The 23,097-nt window shown below is 41.5% G+C and overlaps 1 protein-coding gene across 3 annotated transcripts in view; it reads right to left on the reverse strand.

Annotated features, from left to right (window-relative positions):
• The window catches only part of lmbr1l (limb development membrane protein 1-like), an 84,541-nt gene extending 62,222 nt beyond the window's left edge, over positions 1-22,319 (reverse strand). For all 3 annotated transcript variants that reach the window (XM_059955975.1, XM_059955974.1, XM_059955973.1), the window contains exon 1: positions 22,000-22,319. In XM_059955975.1, coding sequence (XP_059811958.1) covers positions 22,000-22,059 — 60 coding nt within the window. In that variant the 5' untranslated portion in view covers positions 22,060-22,319. The remainder of the gene's footprint in view (positions 1-21,999) is intronic.
• Positions 22,320-23,097: the final 778 nt, after the last annotated feature.

A 23,097-nucleotide genomic window follows, 5' to 3' on the forward strand; every position in this document is an offset into this window, starting at 1 on the left:
CAGGAAATTGTAAATGAGATTACATGAAATTTTCAAAGGAGCTGACTAAATGACTTCTCCAAAGTAGTATAAAAGTTGAACATTGATCTCACCGATGAAGCCAAAAAATTGCTGAAATGTTAATTACCAAATCAGAATTCATTCTCATGTATATGAGTTACACCATATTGGGAGAAGAAATCACTTGCAAATTCAATAAATTAATTCCATTAACCTAGCATTGCATTTCCAAAAGTTGATTTTTACTGAAAGCCACTTGAAGTTTCTCCCCACAAGAATCTGTACTCAATTATAGACCAAAATTCTGAGATTTATAAACAATGGAATGCATTGAGGAAAACTGTCACAAATTGGCACAGGCAAATTAACTCCTCAATTTAAATATCTTTTATGATGCTTGTGGTTCTGAGAAGAGAATTCAAGTGAAAGTAACTCATCAAGAAGCAATTTCAAAAGCTTAGAATTAATATTTATGTATAACCTGGTCATATGTTCTTTAGTATCTGTGGAATATGATCAATGTTCCAGGCTGATACTGAAACACTAGAGTGCAATAGTATAGATAGACTGTCTGTTCTCTACTAACAGTCATCAGCCTTCGTGTTGACAAGGGCAAGGGCCAGAGAAGTGCAGAAATCAGTGCAGATCTGTAATGCATATGCCATTTCCAGCAACAAGTCCATCTGCAATTATGAAGACCCATAATTCCCTCAGAAACCTTCTCTTGGCTTATTTAAGTATCCCAGGAAGAGGCTGGGGGGCAGGGGGAGCAAATCGATGTTCTACTCCATTTTGCCAATTAGAGCTTTTGACGCTTGCCTATTAAAACGACAAGGGGATTGAAACATCGAGGCTAAAGCAGAAGGAGAGTGCTAGCTTCCTGCCTTTTGATTGCTGGGGTGCTGGGGTGGGCTGGGGGGGGGGGGGGGGGGGGGGAGGATGGAAATCACTCTGCTGCTGGAGAAAGAAGATCGTATGGCCTGCCACTGTACCAGATAATGTTACTGAGGCTTTCTGTGTTTTGGGTATGGATATGAACTTTGACTATGGATTTTTTTTCAGTCTTATAGTTCTTTTATTCTGTGTTTTTCACCTGATCTTCCTCTTCCCCCCCCCCCAACCAAAAGGGGAATAATCCTTTTCTTTATACCTGTGCTTAGTGACCCTTGAACTCTTACACCACCTTCAAAGTTTCTTCAGGCCCCACCTTTCACTGTATACATCCTAGTCTTGCTTCTTCCCAAAATCATCAATTCACTTTTTTCCATGATCATATTTATCCACCCATCTTAGCAACTCAATACTATTCTGTAACACAAGACCACCCCCCCCCCACCAGATGCAGGATATTCACGTCATTGTTTACTAGACATTTTATACTTACATCAACTGGAATTTTTCAGTCCCAAAACTTCCATCAGCAATAAATTTGAGAGGCTGTTGCACAGGACCAATCCCTCAGTGTCTGGTGTCAGCAGAACCCTAGACTGTGGTTCTTCCCCACAGAACCTTTGCATTAGCTGCACCAAGCTTTTGTGCGTCCCTCAGCACATCCTCCTGCAGACTAGACTGTGCTAGTCAGCAAGAGTACGTGCTGAAGGATGCAGCATTCCCTTATGGACATCTCAATGTACTGGGCGACCAACAAGTTTTGAGCAAACCAATCTGTGTCTTTCACTGAACTGATGATCTTCTATCAGTACTTTAGATCCATCACAGTGTGTGGCCCTGGAAACAACCCATACATCAGAGTCCTCTGTTACACAGCTGCTTGAGATGAACCTTGACTTCTTTCTCCCAAGCTGTGAGACTTCTGAACATACATCATTTATGACAGTAGCAGTGGCATTATACTGTTGTTTCTTTAACTACAGTACACGTTGTATAAACACTTTATGTCAACTTGTACATGGACAGAATATTTTTTATCTGTTAATATTATTGTGTCAACATTATTTCATTGCGCTATATACATGTATACAGTTGAATGACGATAAACTTGAACTTGACAAAGATCCTTGCATCCTTTTCCAGACCTTCTTGGCCATCACCACATTCACTGAGGGCATGCACTTGGAGTGAGTACAGGAAGGATCTGAGAGGGAGGGCCTGTTGCTCACAGCCAAACAAAATCTTGATACTTGTTGGTGAGTTCTGGTGAGGAGGCATTCTATCAAATGGTTATGACAGACTGTTCATCAAAGCATTCTGTTACATCACAGGTTTCGTCCAAGTGCATCATCTGTCCTTGAAGAGAATAGATCCAATCGGACCTTAGGCAGGACCTTGTAACCTATATCAAAAAAGTCAGACAGTTCTCCAATAGTACAAGAACACTGGTTAATTCCTACAGTTCTCTGGTCAACAAGTTAACCATCTGAGTTACAGTGGGGAAGAAAAATACTACTCTAAATTCTCATATTTCCTTGGAAATTGAGCCAACAATTTTCACATTTTAAGTCTTTGAGCACCCCCCCCCCCAAAAGGAAACACTTTTCAGAAGTAATTACTTGGCACAAAAGCAGGGTCACGAATCAATGGAAGTAACTACTAACATGCAAGTTCTCTTTCTTTACAAATCATTTCTTTAAGGAGTTCCAATCTTTAAGGTATTTGAGTGGGCAAAAGACTCCAACACATGATTTGAAGGGCAGGGAATCTCCTGTTGAGAGAGCTGTGCTTTTGTCCCACAAAACAAAACCTGTTTCAAGGGCATGTAACAGCTTTGCTTAAACTCCAGGAGTCTACTACCTCTCAAACCACCTAACCACCTGCCCCAGACAACCCCTAGCCCAACTGTAGTTCCTACACTGGATCCACAAAACTGAAATAGAAGCAAATCATTCTCAACCCCAAGGTAATGCCTAAATAGGACAGCCATGTAATTAATTGGCTCTGTAGCACTTTGATAGGCCCTGAGGTCAAAAAAGGAATTAAACAAACTGAAATTCCTCCTCAAAGCCTATAAATTTACAAGTACTGTTTTAAAAAATGTCCCAGAGCAGAGACCAGAAAAAAGCAAAACAGCTGCTGTCTTTCCGGTTGGAAGGCAAGTGAACATTTTCACACACTGGATAGACATGCCACAGTTCTAAAGGATACATCCTTATGTTGCTACATCCTGTTCAACATAGTCACCAGAAAAACAATTCCTTTGAGGGAAAATCTTGCCCTTTCAGCCAAGAACAGTCTTTCCCTTGTCAGTTGTTGAAGCACATTTTACTGTAACCTTAAGCTCCAAATGTGCAGCAGTGGATTCTATTAAAAGTTCCAAATCTGTAAACCAGTAGTGAATCCACTACAAGTTAAACCCATGAAAAGCATTAGCCCAGACACTGATCAACTGGCTGGAGTGTTCACTGAGATCTTTAACCTCTCACTTTGGCAGTCTGAGGGACCCACCATCTTCAAGCAGGATTCAATTATCCCAGTGCCTAAGAAGAATGTGGTAATCTGCCTTAATGATTATCGTCCAATAGCATGAACATCTACAGTGATTAAGTGCTTTGAGAGGCTGGTGATGAAACCTATCAGCTCCTGCCTGAGAAGTGACTTGGATCCGCTCCAATTTGCCTACTGGAGCAAAAGGCCACAAAAGACACCATCTCATTGGCTCTTCACTCAACCCTGGAACATCTAGACAGTAAAGATGCATGCATCAGGATGCAGAAGACATACATCTTCATTTACTACAGCTCAGCATTCAATACCATCATCCCCTCAAAACTAATCAATAAGTTCCAAGACCTTGGCCTCAATATTTGCTCGTGCAATTGAATCTTCAACTTACTCACTTGCAGACCCGCCAGTTCAGATTGGCAACAATGTCTCCTCCATAATCTTCATCAGAAGGGGTGCACCACAGGGCTGTGAGCTTAGACCCCTGCTTTACTCGCTTTAAACTTATGCCAGCTCCAAAGCCATATTCAAATTTGCTGATGACACCCACTGCCGCAGGCTGGATCAAAGGTGGTGATGGGATCAGCATATAGTTGTGAGGTTGAAAATCGGGCTGAGTGGTGCCATAACAACAACCTCTCACTCAATGTCAGCAAGACCAAGGAGCTGATCATTGACTTTAGGAGGAGGAAACCTGAGATCCATGAGCCAGTCCTCATTGTGGTGTCAAAGATGGAGAGGGTCACCAACTTTAAATTTCTCAGTGGTATCATTTCAGAGAACTTGTCCTGGGCCCAGCACACAAGTGCAATTACAAAGAAAGCTCAGCAGTGCCTCTACTTCCTTAGGAGGTTGCAAAGATTCCGCATGACATCTAAAACTTTGATAAACCTCTACCGATGTGTGGTGGAGCGAATATTGACTGGCTGCATCACAGCCTGGTATGGAAACACCAATGCCATTGAACAGAAAATCCTACAAAAGGTAGTGGATATGCCCCAGTCCATCACAGTTAAAGCCCTCCCCATCATTGAGCACATCTACATGAAAAGCTGTCACAGGAAAGCAGCATCCATCATCAGGGACTCCCACCACCCAGGACATACTCTCTTCTCACTGCTGCCATCAGGAGGAAGGTAAAGGAGCCTCAGGACCCACACCACCACCTTCAACCATCAGGTTCTTGAACCAAACAGGATAACTTCACTTACCCCATCATTGAAATGTTCCCACAACCTATGGACTCACATTCAAGGACTCTTCATCTCATGTTCTTGATATTTATTGCTTATTTATTTCTGTTTGTATTTGCAGTTTGTTATCTTTTGCGCTCAGGTTGAACACCCAAGTTAGTGTGATCTTTCACTGATTCTGTTACGGTTATTATTCGCTTTTGGATTTATTGAGTATGCCTGCAAGAAAATGAATCTCAGGATTGTATATGGTGACATATATGTACTTTGATAAGTTTACTTTGAACTTTGACTTGCATTTGTTTCTGTTATTTTGCCCTCAGCACAGCTGTTTAATTATGAATTTTTCAGTAATTGTAAATATAATCCCATCAATTACATGCTCCAAGTAGCAGGAAACCTGGCAGCTAACCTGAAACAGAATCCACAATGGAAAGGTCAATGTACTGCCTTTAACTCAAAATAGTCTGGAGAGGAGGAAAGCAGCATTTGTAACAGTCATGGTAGATGCTTTGCGAGGGGAGGAAAGATTTGACATTGAAAAACAATTAGCTGTAACTTCACAGAAAACTCACAGGGTCACCCTGATATTTAAGAAAAACAGTTAAATATTCAAAAATCTTCCTTTCATGAAAATGTTCCTTAGAAAAAGGAAGCCAACATATTGGATCTTCTAAGAATCATATAGATTTTTTTTTAAATGTTCCCATCTTTAGTTTGGTGATCTAGAAATAACAAACAAAATGCAGGAAACACTCAGAAGTCAGAGCACTTTGTTTTTACTTCAGATTTCAACATATGGCTTGTTTCTCTGTTTTTGATGACTTTTGACTAATTGAGAATCAGAAGAAAACATTACAAGAGGTTTCAATGTCAGAGGGGCGGAGATACACAGTACATGATCAGCACCTGCCAGTCTAAAGTGAACATTATTGTTCCGAGGATATCCTGCCTTTGTTCATGACTTGTCTCCAACCCATTTATCCATCCAGTCAAACCAGGTTTAATTATTCAGACTTAACAGCCAATTAACCACCAAAACTCATCTTGATAGTTTAACTGATGGATTGTCATTAATCTATCTCTACTCTGACTGTGCTCAAAATGTACATTTCTTAATGTGGTAGCTCTGAATTCAAATTAATTTTAACCAGTGCTATATGTTCCATTTGAATGGCTTTACTTTTGTACAGTATAAACACAATACAATGAAGGGATACAAGACTGGTCATTTTTCCCCCTCTCTGACTGATGTTACATTATCGGGGGAGCATCAAAGCAAGCAAGATTTAAGAACAAAGGCTTTCCCAATGTATAAAATAAAAATTAGAGCACAGCCAGGTCTTACGGCTAGGGGATTTGTCAGATTAGTTGTTTACTCTGCCTACTGATCTCAGCCAGGAAACCATGAAGGAATTGGTATTGGGCTTGGAGCACCCTGGGGTTGATTTTGACAAGAATGGGAAAACAAAAATCAGTCACAACAGGAACTGGAAAGCAAGATGGGATACTCACACTTGATTAAAATCAAAGCTTTGGGATTAACAGTCTTTAAAACTTCTCCATAACATTGTGTTTATTTAGTTGATATTTGAAGGAAGATTGTATGGGTCCACGAGTGGCTCAAGAACAGTGTCCAAGAACATTTAAGCTAACAGATGTTAATTTCAACTATTTAGGATAAACAGTTTGAATAAACTATTTGAGTAAACAATTCCTGATGGCGATATGGACAGCTAATATACTGGTTACGCTAAAGCTGCAAAGACTAATAACTAACTCTTACTTATTTTGTTCCACTTTTACATTTTTATTTTAGGCTATATATAATGCTAGGGATAGTCAGCAGATCAGGCAGCATCTGCGATGAGAGAAACCTGTTGCTTTAGCTAACACTGGGCAATGTAGATTACCACACATAGCTTGAATCATCCTGGTCAAAAAGGAATGCAAAACGCTGAAAGAGAGATTGCACAAGATCTATCTTTTCTAAACTGAAGTGAACCACAGCTAACACAATCTAATACTTCTAGAACATAGAACAGCACCGTACAGGCCTTTCAGCCCACTGTGTTATGCTGACCTTTTAATGTTCTCCAAGCTCAATCTAATTCTTCCCTCCCACATAGCCCTCCACTTTTCTTTCATCCATGAGCCAACCAAAGAGTTTCTTAAATGCCCTCTATGTATTTGCCTCTACCATCATCCCTGGTAGTGCATTCCACGTACTTACCACTCTCTCTGTTTTAAAAAACCTACCTCTGGCATCACCCCCTATACTTCCCTCTAATCAGCTTAAAACTGTGCCGTCTGGTATTAGCCATTTCTACCCTGGGAAAAAGTCTCTGGCTGTCCACTCTATCCATGCTTCTCATCTTATACACCTTTATCAAGTCACTTCTTATCCTCCTTCACTCAGAATAGAAAAGCCCTCTAATAGACATGCTCTCTAATCAAGGCAGCATCCTGGTAAATCTCTGCACCCTCTCTAAAGCTTCCACATCCTTCCTATAATGAGTCAACCAGAACTGAACCCAGTTTTCCAAGTGTGGTCTGGCCAGTGTTTCATAGAGCTGCAACATTACCGTGCAGCTCTTGAACTCAATCCCGACCTAATGAAGGCCAACACACCATAACAACTCTATTAACTTGCATGGCAATTTTGAGGGATCTATAGGTGTGGACCCTGTTCCTCCACACTGCTAAGAGTCCTGATATTAACCTTGTACTCCTTGTATCACTTCACATTTTACCAAGCTGAGTTCCATCTGCCACTTCTCAGCTCAGTTCTACATCCCATCACTGTCCTCTGATAACCTACGACAAAGTTCTATGCTATTCACAACACCACCAACCTTCATGTCATTTGCAAACCCACCCTTCCACATCCTCATCCAAGTTAATTATAAAAATCACAAAGAGCAGGGGTCCAAAAACAGATTAGTAGTAAAATCATTGGCCAGGAACAAGAATCACTCAGCAGTATCCATAAGAGACGGACAATAAAGAAGCCCCACAAATAGTAGAGGACATTACACATACACTTCACACACACTACACTCTCATGCCATCTGGACGCCGCTACAGGCCCCTGCCCATCAGCACCAGGAGAGCCTTATCCAGTTTTGTGCCTTCCTCCCTTCCCCTCCCCAACACCCAATTTTGAATCTACGGAATGCACAGCATCTTTGACAGTTATGTGTATTTGTATCTTAAATCACATGCATTAATTTTTAGTACTTATCTATTGTGAGTATTCTATATTGTGTTTAATTATATGCAGTGTGGTGTTGTGTATCTTAAGTTCTGTGATGTTGTCCTTACCACTGCACAAAGTTCCTCATGGAAAATAAAATGAATTGAACTGAACATCAGTAGTCATGCACCTCCAGGCAGAATATGCTCCATCTACAACCACCCTCTGACTTCTGTGGCCAAGCCAATTCTGTATCCACACAGCCAGGTTTCCTGGGACCCCATTCCTCCTCACTTTCTGGATGAGCCTACCATGGTGAACCTTATCAAACTTCTTACTAAATTCCATATATACCATGTCAATCCTCTGACTTAATCAATGTGTTTTGTCGCTGCCTCAAAAGAATTCGATCAGTTTTGTAAAGCATGACCTGCCCCTCACAAAGCCATACTGACTATCCCTAATCAGACCATGCTTCTCTAAATTGTCATAACTCTTTTCTCTAAGGATCCTATCCAATAATTTGTCCATCACTATGCAAGACTCACTGGTCGAAGATAAAAAAAAATAAGCTTTTTGTCACATGTACAGCATATCCAAACATTGAAACATGAATTTCTGGCTGCACTCCCTCCCCCTTTAGAATACTGTGGACCCAATCCGAGATGTCCCTGACCCTGGCACCTGGGGGGCAACATACCATTTGGGAGTCTCTTTCAAATCCAAAGAATCACCAATCTGTTCCCCTAGCAAATTAAAAGGAGAGCTTTGAGGGTGTTCGGTGTCATTCCGGCAGCCCAGTTGGTGGTGGGAGCAGTGCAGAGAGGAGTAAATAAAAGTACGGAAGGGACACGCGGAGTGGCCATTGTCGGGAGTGAGTGTGGGGGTGTCAGGCTTCAGTTCGAAAGAGGCATCGGCTCTGGGTAAGCTGTCAGGGCACATTTCTGTTAGGTTTCCCATTTTTCTTACTGTGTCAGGGGTACTTAGTGCAGTTTAAATGGCCATTGTGTGTTCTTCATCTTGGAGTCTCCCAGGGAACAACATCTGTGTGAAGTGCATCCGGCTGCAGCTCCTTGAAGACCGTGTTAGGGATCTGGAGCAGATCTGGATGACCTTCGGCTTGTACGAGAGAATGAGGAGATCATCGATCAGAGTTACAGGGAAGTAGTCACCCCGAAGTTGCAGGAGGTAGGAGCTGGGTGACTGTCAAGAGAAGGAATGGGACAGTGAATAGGCAATTAGCGCAGAACACCCCTGTGGCCATTCCTCTCAATAATAAGTATACCATTTTGGATACTGTTGGTGGGGATGACCTCCCAGGGGAATGCCATGGAGACCATGTTACTGGCACTGAGCAAGGGTCTGTGGTGAAGAAGGGAAAGAGGGGGAAGAGGAGAGCGGTAGTGATAGGGATTCAATAGTGAGAGGACCGGACAGGAGATTCTGTGGATGCGAACAGGACATCTGGATGGTGTGTTGCCTCCCAGGTGCAGGGTCAGGGATGTCTTGGTATATATTGGTACCAATGATATAGAAAGGAAAAGCAAGAAGGTTGCGGAGAGAATTTAGAGAGCTAGGCAGAAAGCTGAGAAGCAGGACTTCCAGGATAGTAATTTCTAGATTGCTACCTGTGCCACGCTCCAGTGAAGATAAAAATAGAATGATTTGGCAGATAACTGCATTGCTGAGAAGCTGCTGCAAGGGCAGGACTTCAGGTTCTTGATTCATTGGAATCTCTTCTGAGGGAGTAATGATCTGTACAAAAGGGAAGAGGTTCACCTGAACCAGAGGGGGGGGGCAATATTCTTGCGGGCAGGTTTGTTAGAGCTTTTAGGGAGGGTTTAAACTAATTTGTCAAGGTGATGGTAACCGGTGTAAAGGACGGATAGTAAAAAAGCTAAGATAGTGTGCAGACAGACAGGCAGGAAGGGCAGGCAACTGGTCCAACAAAATTGCAGCCAGCAGAGTGAGTATCAGTGTGTGAGGGAGGCAGAATCAAAAGGGGTAGCAAGGTACATGCAGATAGATTAGGAAAATCAAGTTGGTAATGGAGCTTGAGAGAGTGAGTTTGTTGAATGGCTTTTTAGAGCAGTTTATCGTTGAGCCTACTAGGGGATCAGCTATACTGGATTGGGTGTTCTGTAATGAACCGGAGGGAATTAGGGAGCTTAAGGTAAAGGAAAAATTAGCAGGAAGATAGAGGATTGGGAAGCTTTTGAAAACCTAGAAGAATTATTAGGAAGGAAAACATTAAATCTGAAAGCAAGCTAGCAAACAATATCAAGGTGGATAGAAAAAGCTTTTTCAAATATATAAAAGAGATGAGAATGGATACAGGACAACTAGAAAATGAGGGTGGGGAAATAATAATGGGACCCAAGGAGATGGCAGATGAACTAAATGAGTATTTTACATCAGTCTTCACTGCGGAAGACACTAGCAGTGTGCTAGATGTTGAAGGGTGTGAGGGAAGAGAAGTGAGTGCGTTTACTATTATAAAGGGAGAAGGTGCTTAAAAAGCTGAAAGATCCAAGTCACCCAGGCCAGAGGAACTACACCCTAGGGTTCTGAAAGAGATTGTGGAGGCATTAGTAATGATCTTTCAAAAATCACTGGACTCTGGCATGGTGCCAGATGACTGGAAAATTGCAAATGTCACTCTAAGAAAGGAGGGAGGCAGCAGAACTGAAACTATAGACCAGTTAGACCAGGGGTCGGCAACGTTTACCACTGAAAGAGCCAATATGGACCCATTTCCCACAGAAAAGAAAACACTGGGAGCCACAAAACCCGTTTGACAGTTAAAATGAAATAACACTGCATACAACTGGTTTTTTTTGCCTTTATGCTATGTATAAACAAACTATGATGTGTTGCATTTATGAAATTGATGAACTCCTGCAGAGAAAACGAAATTACATTTCTGCATGCAACAAAAACATTTTGAACTCCGAAAAAAAGACGTTGGGTTGAAGGTTACTCCATAGTTAGCCTACCTTGGATCGAAGAATTAAAAGACAGCGCGCACTGGCGGGTGTCAGGCATTGGCAGTGGTGATGTATATTAATAGCGATAAAAAACACGTTGTAGCGGTGTAGCGCTACACGCAGCGCTAAAATAGCGACACTGCAGTCAAAGGTAACTTTATTCGAACTAAACAGCCTTGATTTAAAGCCTCCCTCAACCCGTCCCCGTGGGCGCGGATGCTCCAAAAGACACGTACTCACAAACCCCCGTAGGCTATCTCCCTTAGCCGGAACGGTGGCTAATTGTGAGCCGGTTCGGATGTGCCAGGAAATGGGGTCTCCACAACGTTTTTAGATTGTACAAGATCACCATAATCTTCAAATTTTGAATTACATTTCAAAAACTAACAAACCACAGGGAGCCACAGCACAGAGATCAAAGAGTCGCATGCGGCTCCGGAGCCGCGGGTTGCCGACCCCTGAGTTAGACTGATCTCAGTGGTTGGGAAGATGTTGGAGTCAATTGTTAAGGATGAGGTCACGGAGTACTTGGTGACACAGGACAAGATAGGACAAAGTCAACATGGTTTCCTTAAGGGAAAATCTTGCCTGACAAACCTGTTGGCATTACTTGAGGAGATTACAAGTAGGATAAGGGGGATGCAGTGGATGTTGTATATTTGGACTTCCAGAAGGCCTTTGACAAGGTGCCACACGAGGCTGCTTACCAAATTAAGAGCTTATGGTATTATAGGAAAGTTACCAACATGGTTAGAGCACTGGCTGATTGGTAGGAGGCGGCGAGTGGGAATAAAAGGATCCCTTTCTGGTCGGCTGCCAGTGACCAGTGGTGTTCTGCAAGGGTCAGGGCTGGGACCACTTCTTTTTATGCTGAATATAAATGATTTAGATGATGGAATAGATGGCTTTGTTGCCAAGTTTGCAAATAATACAAAGATTGGTGGAGGGACAAATAGTGTTGAGGAAACAGGTATGCTGCAGAAGGACTTGGACAGATTAGGAGGATGGGCAAGAAAGTGGCAAATGAAATACAATGTTGGAAAATCCATGGTCATGCACTTTGGTAGAAGAAATAAATATGTAGACAATTTTCAAAGGGCAGAAAACCCAAAAATCTGAGATGCAAAGGTTAACTTGTAGGTTGAGTCGGTGGTGAGGAAGGCAAATGCAATGTTAACATTAATTTCAAGAGGTCTAGAATACAAGAGCAGGGATATGATGCTGAGGATTTATAAGGCTCTGGTGAAGTCTCACCTTGAGTACTGTGAACAGTTTTGGGCTCATTGAAGAAAAGATGTGCTGGCATTGGAGATGGTTTAGAGGAGGTTCACAAGGATGATTCCGGGAATGAAAGGGTTATCATATGAGGAACGCTTGATAGCTCTGGGTCTGTACTCACTGGAATTTAGAAGGATGAGGGGAGATCTCATTGAAACCTTTCAAATGTTGAAAGGCCTAGACAGAGTAGATGTGGAAAGGATGTTTCCCATGGTGGGGGAGTCTAGGACAAGACAGCAGATCCTCAGGATGGAGGGGTGTCCATTTAAAACAGAGACACGGAGAAGCGAGCGGGTGGGTGAATTTGTGGAATTTGTTACCACAGGCAGCTGTGGAGGCCAGGTTGTTGGTTGTATTTGAAGCAGAGATTGACAAGTTCTGATTGGTCACAGCATCAACAGTTACAGGGAGAAGGCCAGGAGTGGAGTTGGGGGCCGGGGGGGGGGGAAGAGAAACAAAAAAAAGATGATTGACTAGTGGAGCAGACTCGATGGGCCAAATGGCCTAATTCTGCTCCTATGCCTTGTGGTTTTATTGAATCTGCTATCACTACTATACCCCTCTTCTTCCCCCTTGTCTTCTGAGCCACAGATCTGATTGCTGCAGCTTTCCCCGGTAGGTTGTCCCTATTGTTTGAAATTTTGTTCGTTTCTTTTGCTTAGATTCACTATATTAAAAGGTTTTCACTTTGGGCAAAATCTGTGCTGAAAATTATACTGGTTTTCACTAAAACCTCATTTGCATATCACCAAATGTTTAAAAAAAATGACATTAACCAGCACAGTTAGGTTGCACTTTCAAGTCTCCAGTTTCAAGTTTTTGGGGATGATCATCACCGAGGAGTTCCCTTGGTCCATCAACACAACCTCGAAGGCACAACAGTGACTATACTACCTGTTTTGCTTAAGGAGAGTTAATCTGTCCCAAAAATTGCCAGTCAACTTTTATTGATGTGCGAAGAAGAGCAAACTGACATATGGAATGAAAGTGTGCTACTCCAGATGCAGCAAGACAGATAACAAAGTACTCTAATGGGTGATTTAAACCCAATCTGAACACATCATTGGGACCTGAAGATAATCTACAACTCTCAATTCCTATGGCGCGCTCGTAACATCATTAAAGACCCATCCCATCCCAGACACCGTCTGTTCAATCTCCTGCCATCTGGTCAGAGATACAGAAACATCTTAGCCAAGACAGTAAGACTGAAAAACAGCTTCTTCCTGAGGGCTGTTGTGCAGCTGAATAAAGCTACACCCCAGCTTGCCGATGGCTTTTCAGTATTAAGGTCTATCAAAGACACTGGTGACTTTGTAAATATGGGGATTTTTAAAAATTAAGCTGCACTGTATGTATTTTAAATATCTATTTTGTACAGACTGAAGTAGCAGTGCAATCTCATTGTCTTGAGCATTCTTCTATTCTATTCTTTGGAGAACATTTTAAAAAGCATACACACCTTGATATTTGAGAATGGTTACTGATCCAGCTTCATAAATACAATTGGACTTTAAGCAGTCCAACCATAGATAATCAAACTTTAAACTAACAAACTGAATGTTAAAGAGCTGTATAAGACTGGTGTCTAATTATAATGACAGGTCACCTGGCAAATTTTACTAAAATTATAAAGTAGCATTTAAAGTTTCGAAAAGCAATCCTATTAGTGCTGCTCTGTTGGAAAAGTTTAAACATCACTTAAAGACTGGCAATTAGGCACAATTAGGACAGGATCGCAGCTAACACAGTGCATTCATTATACAGGCACAAGAGTGAGGAACTATTTGCACCAACACAATTTTTGCAAACAGAGTTTTTTTGTGACATTCTGGTCAACTTCAGGAACATAGTAAAAAGAAATAAACAGTGCAAGTAAACAGAAACTCATGCCCTGAGAAACCCTTTAGTTGACAAGATTAAATGACAGCTCAGGTTCTCCAGCTTAGCAGCAGCATGCAATTTATTACCTCTTGGGATTCTGACAGCTTGAATAAGTTACACATAATTTATAACAACTGTATCCACCCCTACCAAATGTTCATTTACAACTGGAATGGTTTCCAAATAGAGTCCAGTTTACATTAAACCAAACCAACCAAATTCCAGTGCAATGTTTTCAAACAATCTAGTTTAGGTTTTCATCATAATTAGTCAAAATTTCCAAAAGCATCTCAACATGGTTTAAAAACGGAACGAGAGAAAACTGGACAATTCCAGCAAGTTGAATTATTGAATACAAGACAACAAACACCTGCACTGTCAGAAGCAAATTCAAAAAAGGCAAGTCATGTCATGTCCAAGTTAGCAATAGTCTGCAGCAGTTTCAAATTTCAGTCTCCTAGGTCAAAACAGAATAGGCAGTGGAAAATCGAAGCATCACTTTGGTGCCCCAGAAAGTGGTCTTACTAGATATGGTGAGTGGTATAGCAGGTAGTGCTACTGCCTTGTAGCTCAAGCAATCCAGGTTTGATCCTGATGTCCAGGGCTGCACATAGAATTTGTATGCTCTCAGACCACGTGGGCTTCTCTTAGATTACTTTCTTCTCACATCCCAAAGATTGGCCGGGTGGTAGGTTATCGTGTCAAAGTGAAAACAAATTTCTACAAATTGGTGTAAATTTATTACAATTATTAAAAACAAAATAATTACTCACCCCCTTCAATTCAATTCAGTAGATGTACCTTTGGCAGCAATTATACCCTTGAGCCTGTGTGGATAGGTCTCCATCAGCTTTGCACATCTGGACACTGCAATTTTTCCCCATTCTTCTTTACAAAACTACTCAAGCTCTGCCAGATTGCATGGGGATCGTTAGCAAACAGCCCTTTTCAAGTCCAGCCACAAATTCTCAGTTGGATTGAGGTCTGGACTCTGACTTGGCCACTCCAGGACATTAACGTTGTTGTTTTTAAACCATTCCTGTGTAGCTTTGGCTTTATGCCTGGGGTCATTGTCTCACTGGAAAACAAATCTTCTCCCAGCTCACAGTTCTCTTGCAGACTGCATCAGGTTTTCCTCCATGATTTCCCTGTGCAGTAGTGGTCACCAACCTTTTTAAGCCCAATATCCCCTACCTCGGCCTTAGTAAAAGGCAAGATCAACCCCAGATCAATTAGTCACATGCATGCGGACCGGGGCAGAAAAGACCAGAAGTAAAACCCCGCAACCCAGAAGTAGAAATAATGTATAAACACCAGGGGTACACACCCTTCTTTGCACTGCGGACTGGTTTAATATTGACAACATTCTTGCGGACCGGCCGACAGGGGGTGGGGTGTTAAACACGACAGGAATACAGCAATACTCGAAGCAGGTTCCTTATGTCCAGTCTATTCCACAATTTAGCTTACGTGGCTCTCAGCACTTAGCTTCTGTCCCGCTTGCTCATGTTTTTTCCCCTGAAAAAACTCAATGTGTTTGTCTTTAAGTGCTGGACGCTTGGACTCGGGGTACCGAAGCAGTTTTGAGAGCTTCATTGCCTCATTAGACAGCCTCCGGGTCTGCCTGCCCGCCACCAGACACCCTGGCCAGGTGCGGCTGGTCGTGGATCAGGTGAGATGACATGGTCAGGGCCGGAGGTCCCCGTGCCGGGGCCGCGGCGGTCGCAGTCCGGAGAGAGCGACCAACCGAGCGAGGAGAGCGACAGGGCCCGTGCCCACCCCGCCCTGTAGGATCTATCGGCCGACAAAAGTTTGTTTCAGTAGATCGCAGCAAGGTAGCTGCTCTGCTGCTTACGAAACACTGAGCCCAAATTAGGTCGTCTGCAAATATTTTAGCACCAGATTCTCCACGAACATTCAGTGTGTTAAACAGGTTTAGAGGGGCGCCCATCTGTCCGTGCTCCAGGCCAGTAGCAACGGCACTTCTCGCCGGCTGCCCAAGGCCAACCAGTGATCCCTGGCATAAGGGTGTCACTGTGTTTAGGCGACTGATGACCTCGCGTAGGTACAGTGGGAATGAGGAAAGATGCAGCTGACTCCTATCGTTTCCTCACGGCCCTGTGGTTGGGGACCACTGAAGTACACTGTGTAGTGCGGGGGAGCTACACGCATACACACTGGGCAGAAAGAACGGAACTAAAACCCCGCAACCCGGAAACAATCTCTCAACAGTATTTGTGTATTTATTTTTCTTTTTTTTCGGGATCTACTGGGAAAGTCTCAAAGATCGAAACAGTTGATTGTGATTGACGGGTTGGCGACCACTACTGTACAGGTTGTCCCCGGGTTACGAACGAGTTCCATTCCTGAGTCTGTCTTTAAGTCAGATTTGTACGCAAGTCGGAACAAGTACATCTGGTATTATTTAGCGTCAGTTAGTCAAATGTTTGTCTTAGTATATATTTTACCTATCTATGCATATAAAACACTTAAGAAACATATGTATTTCAATAAGTAAACCACTGCGTTGCTTAGTAATAATTGTAGCTTTCATCAGGGAAGGGCCTTTCACATGGTCCACTACTCTCACTTTATCCTTTAAAATTGTTCCGATCGGTGACCGACTGTAGCTTAACGCTCTTCCAATGAAAAAGGATAAAGCCTCTTTCCGATCGCTTTATTATTTCCACTTTATTTTCAATCATGACCGTTTTCCGTAAACAGAACAGAAACACTGCGGATTCAGCCGTGGGTGGCGGGTCCCGAGCTCCGCCAGGTGCTAAAGTCCACCCACACTGGATAGGTTAAATGGGACAAGTGGGGGCGGTGCTGACTGGAGAAAAAAAGGGGAGGGGGGGTCAGGGTGAATCTTGCTAAGAAAAATTTAAGCCAAATACAAAGTTACATACTCAACACAGTGACAACGACTTAAAATGGCGGACAGCGTCGTGATCAGAATTAAAATGGCGGACGGCATTCTCCTTCCTCCATTCATCAGCTGTTTGTATGTTGGACGTTCGTAACTCAGGGATTGCCTGTGTTTTGCTGCATTCATTTTATCCTCTACCTTCACAAGCCTTCCAGGACCTGCTGCAGTGAAGCATCTCCACAGCATGATGCAGCCACCACCATGCTTCACAGTAGAGATGGTGTGTTTTTGATGGTGTGCAGTGTTTAGTCTGATGGCCAAAAAGCTCAATGTTGATTTCATCGAACCAAAGAACCTTCTTCCAGCTGACTTCAGAGTCTCCCACATGACTTCTGGCAAACTCCAAGATTTCATGTGAGTTCCCCCCCCCCCCCCCCCCCAACAGTGGCTTTCTCTTTGCCACTCTCCCATAAAGCTGCGACTGGTGAAGCACCCGGGCAACAGTTGTTGTTTGTGCAGTCTCTCCCATCTGAAACTTGTAACTCCTCCAGAGTTGTCATAGATCTCTTGGTGACCTCATTCACTAATACCCTTCTTGCAGTCACCCACTAGCAGTTGGACCTTCCAGATATTGGTGTATTTTTACTACAATCAATTGAAACACCTTGACTGCACACAGTGATCTCTGTTTTACTAATTATGTGACTTCTAAACCCAATTGGCTGTACTAGTGATGATCTAGTGTGTGATATTAAAGGGGGGGGGGTGAATATTTATACAATCAATTATTTTCTGTGTTATATTTGTAATTAATTTAGATCTCTTTGTAGATATTTTTTCACTTTGACATGAAAGTCTTTTTCTGTCAATCAGTTTCAAAAAAGCCAAATTAAATCTACTGTGCTTCAATGTTGTAAAACAAGAAAACATGAAAAATTCCCGGGGGGGGGGGTTGAATACTTTTTAAAAAGGAACGGTATATCACATCTACACTCACACAGTTAAGTGGAATTCTTAGCTAAGTAAAACATCCAATATCCCAGAACAGGGAATGATGGTGCAAACACATCATTCGCAGACACTTCTTAAACAGGTATTTATGCAACAGCGTCACTGATCCAATGGGTTTGGCACGCATTCCGAGAGATCCAGAAGGAACACCAAGAAGCATGGAAGCAGGAGGAAATCTGCAGATGCTGGAAATTCAAGCAACACACACAAAACGCTAGTGGAATGCAGCAGGCCAGGCAGCATCTATAAGAAGTACAGTCGACGTTTCGGGCCCAGACCCTTCATCAGGAGTCCACAGCTTGTCATGGTTATCACCCCACAATGATCTTTTTAGGAAGACACATCTTCTCAGAAGGATGAAACAGTGTCAACACCTTTAGTATCTATACTCCTACATCAACCTTCCAAGTGTTTCTAAGTTAATTTTGCTTGGACTACGAGTTCAACAGCAAACAAGCAGAGAGAGGAGCAAACAGAGAGGCTGAAGCAGGAAGCTTACGTGAAGAGAGGATATTGGCTCAGAGGTGCAAGCAGTTTCGTTATCCTGAACCTTTGGCAAGGAAGAAAGGACTGAACCATGGCAAGCGCCTGACGTTTAGAAAACTTAGAGAAGGCTGTCATTAAAAAAAAGACCATTTGTAATGAAGAGAAAGATTTGGATACATCCCTTGAATTGATTTTCTCCATCGACCTGGTCATTTCCTCCCACAACAGTGCTCAAGAAAAGTAAAATCATACTTTCATAATCAGCCTGCAGTGGACAGTGACTTCAGAGATCAACAGGAATTCTTACTTATTTTGCTCCTCACCAACAAGGAGGGCAAAGGGTTCAAGGATATGATAATGAGTATCCCATCTTTGGATCCTTAATGGATTTTGAATATCTAAAGTACACTGTATTATGGAGTGTTACAAGCTTTTGATCAACTTGCAACAGAATATTATTTTAGTACTATTGCAAAATCAGACTGAAGGCAATTTGTAATCACCATGATAACCGCTATGTTCATCATTAATAGTGTATATTGCTTAACAAATCAAATAATTCCAGTACTTAACACTGGACAGTAAGGGCAGGTTAAAGGTACACTTTATGACTCCACTTTGCAAGAGAAACATTTGACAAATGACTGCACAAAGGTCTCTATGCAAGTTATGGTTCAATTATTTCATCATTTGTGCTCAAGTAAAACTTTACCACACCTTAAGATTGATTCATATTTATCTATGGGCTGGCTATCTCATTCCAAAGCAAAAGATGAGTTATATCCTGGCATCTCAACAGTTCTCTGCCATCCAAGCTAAGTGGCCATTCTGTTCAACTGACTGACATGAAACATTAATTGTTGCTTTCTTCACAGCCTGATGTGCTCAGTTTTTCCTTCCGATTTTCAACCTTCAATGAAGTCAAGATTAGTTTTACTCTACCTCAATCAAAACCCACATTTTTACAGTGTGTAATGAGATCATTAAATGACTTAACTGTGGAGAAAATGGCCAATTTAGCCATATTTTCAACATCAATTACTCCCCAAATCTATACGTGATATTTACCCACTGATCCACTAACACAGAACCAAAGTTTGTTCACTTCAATACCAGGAGTTATTTTGTTTGGGTGGGGATGGAGGAAACAGGTAGTGGAAGAGGTGACAATTGTCCATAATTCTAATGCATGCAGTGTGGAAACTGCACAACTTCCCCAAAGAATGCCACAAAAATGCAAACGCCCGTGCCAAAATTGAATCGGAAAACAAATCAGCACAAAACTTAAACTGGGCAATTTACTAGGGCCTAACATCACATCAGTTTAGAAGCATTCTTAAAGAAAGTACAACTCACTCAAGGAATATAAACATAATATAAACATATTACATACATCACATTCATAATGATGAATTGCAGATGTGCCAATACACAATGTGGCAATACCAATGGCTCACTTACCTCACGGCCATATTTTAAAAAAATACGATATTTTCAAAAAATACAACATTTTCTATTTCTCTCAAAAACAGATAACTCATTGCACTTTTTATAGCTAGCTATGTAGTGCAAGAAACATTTTCACATTAAAATGCAAAACTAAAACACAAGCTTTCTATTATTCTGGGATCACTCCAGATAGTAAGGGCGCCTACATATTTCCCCTCATATCTAACTACCACCTTTGACTTCTCCCATTCTATCAAGTATTAGAAGCTAATGGATTTTTTGTACTCCTTTTAATCACTATCTTTAGTTTGGAGGCTCCCAATGATGAACTGCTTATTTCCATACACTGGCATCCAAAACTCTTATGAAAACTTTCCCTTTCCTGGACTTAGTAAAAAAAAAGGCTTCTCAGACATATTCCCTTTTCAAATTCTATCCACCTACAGCACCAAGTTCATTTTGTAATGTCTGCAATAGACAGTGGGGCAAAAATCACTCAGCCAAGCCAATCTGTTCTGGTATTTATCCATTTTTCAAAACTGTTCAAAATCCAATTCCCTCCCTGCTCTTGAGTCCCTTTACTTAAGCCAATTTTCCCAATTAAAAATGTGAAATATAAATACAAACAGTAGTTATTAAAGCAACACACACAAAATGCTGGAGGAACTCAGCAGGCAAGGCAGCATCTATGGGAAAAAAGTAAACAGTCAATGTTTCAGACCGAAACCCTTCAGCAGGACTGGGAATAAAAAACATCATCTTTTTATCTGCAGATTTTCTCTTGTTTGTGAGCAGTATTTACTAATGTGGTTTTAATGCTCGCGGAATGGAGGAACACCATTCCCTACTCTGTTATAGTTTTACATTTAACTCTTCAAAATATTCCCTCATCCTAGATCCTTAAACAGTGCAGTTTAAATCAATTCTATTCAATTTATAAGTATTTCAGATCTCCATCAAATCACTGTGTCGACAGACATAACCAAAGTCTCAGTTTGCATCACTGCAATTACAACACAATGCCCATTTGTACTCACTTGTCTAGGGTTTCCCTGCACCCCCCCCCCCCCCCAACAAGCTTGGACCACAGAAGAGAAATTATGTTACTACCACCTTATTTGAGTTTTATTCTTACCTTTCCTAATTTAATTAGTACATCTTCAAGGGTTTTTCCTGCTCTAACTGATAATGACTATGTCTAAGAAACCATACTCTATCTTCACCTGTGACAGATTTGGAGAAGAGATTCATTGGAAAGTTAAAAACACAAAATGCTGTAAATACTCAGCAGGTCAAGCAGTATGTGTGGAGAAAGAAAACTGATTCAAATTGTTGACTCAATTTCTCTACCACTATTAAAAAAATGTCAGAAAGAGATCAGGCAGCATTTATGAAAGAGTTAATGTTTCAGGCCAAGATCCTTCACTATTACTTGGATATACTGGAGATCCTTGGGCTTCAGCACTCCAAGTTAAAATGGGATTTGCAGGTGATGAAAGATTCAGTATAAATGGAAAAAAAAACAAAAAGGCAGGATGAAGAATAAAGACATTTTAAAACTGCAACAAACAGCTCAGATGTGGAAAAAGAGTGATGCAAACAGAGTGGTAAAGATTCCCACCATGCTATGTCATTCTGATTTCAGGTTTCGACCCTAAACATCAACTGTACTTTTTTTCCCCCACTGATGCTGCCTGGTCTGCTGAGTTCCTCCAGCGTTCTGTGTGCGTTGTTCGGATTTTTAGCATCTGCAGATTTTCTCTTTGTGATTCTGATTAATTTGCAGCTTGTGCTTAACCAACACCATCTATGAATATAGTCAACTAAAATATAGACTGCAACATGACAAAATTTATATCTCTTTAAATTCTCAAATTAAGCGTCCATAGCATTGAAGATCGGAGCAAATTGTTAACACAAGGGTACAACCAATGAATAAGTCAACGTTGAAAGAAAACACACCCTGTAGAATCAGTAACAATATAAGATCTTGGCTTCAGTCAACTCTCAAAATGTGAAAACATGAGAATGTCATCAAACCCAAGTATACTTTAACACGTGTGAAGCCACGCGTGGGTTTTCAGTTATCAAAATCACAACTTTCCTCACGTCTCTATGATCATAAACTATCAACAATACCATGCTCATGCTGAAGTTCCTTTCGAACATTAATTGTATTCATGCAATTTTCTTTCATCTTGATCAAAAACTAAACGAAAAGCAATCAATCTTTTAAAAAATACTTACAATACACTCACGAACTCGGTTATGAAAGAGTTGAGTTCTAATTATAACGTCGTCTTCCATCGCAAAACTTCATGACTAAGACATGGCAAACTACCCGGAGACTCGATAGATGAAAACGCCGTTCTTCAGCTTAACTGCCAATTACCCCGCCTACTTCCACAGGGCAAATCGCATTGGAACACTATACCGGATTGGCTACAAGGAGCACAAGAGAACATTACACACAACGAATCATTGGTAGACACTAAAACTATAATGGAACGCAATCTATGATTAGCTAATATAACGCAAATCCGATTGTTGTGGCTTCAAGTGTTAACTGACTGGTGAGGAAAAGTGATAAGCTTTACCAAATAATGAAGAGGGTATCTGATTGGTTGTAGCTTTTTTTTAGCACGTTATTGGTTGAAAATAGCGAAAAGACAATACTGCTTTCATTGCAGTATTTGATTGGTTGATACCCTCCATTTAAACTATGCATCAAGCAGCCCGGCGGGAAATACAGTATAAATATTGTGTTGTCGTAAAATGCCTTGCCAGCACAGTACTGTATGTTCTAATTTTCGAACAGATTACTATATACGGTTTGAATGATTTACATAATAAGTTAATATCATATTAAGAGCAAGAACAGAGCACGTCAGGCAGCGATTGTGGAGAAAAGCATTTAATAGTCCCGGTCTGTGACTCTTCATACCAGGATAAGAGAGGTTTCGTTTTCGGTAGAAAGAACCTGGTGGAAGGGGTGAGATTAAGTGTAGTAGTTAAGATCGCGTAGTGTCTTTTTTCTCTCTGCAGTGTGGGTAATGACAAGGTTATGGGATAGACGAAGACAACAATGCTTGTAATGTACTCTGCTGCTGCTAAAAGCTAACTTTCATGGTACTTGTATTCTGGTAGTATGTGCCTATAATGATAAACTTGAATTTTCAAGAAAAGAAATCTAGTTTGATGTATGGTTTTGATATAATTTGAAGCTGGAGAATTCAGTATTAATTGTAGATGGCTGAAGAATTCTGATCAGGGTGAAGATGAGGTCCCTTAAGCTTCTGTTGGACTTTGTAACAGTGCAGGAGCTTGCAGACAGGTCAGAATGGA

Source organism: Hypanus sabinus, chromosome X1 (genome assembly GCF_030144855.1).
Source record: "Hypanus sabinus isolate sHypSab1 chromosome X1, sHypSab1.hap1, whole genome shotgun sequence".
Taxonomy (NCBI): Eukaryota; Metazoa; Chordata; class Chondrichthyes; order Myliobatiformes; family Dasyatidae; genus Hypanus; species Hypanus sabinus.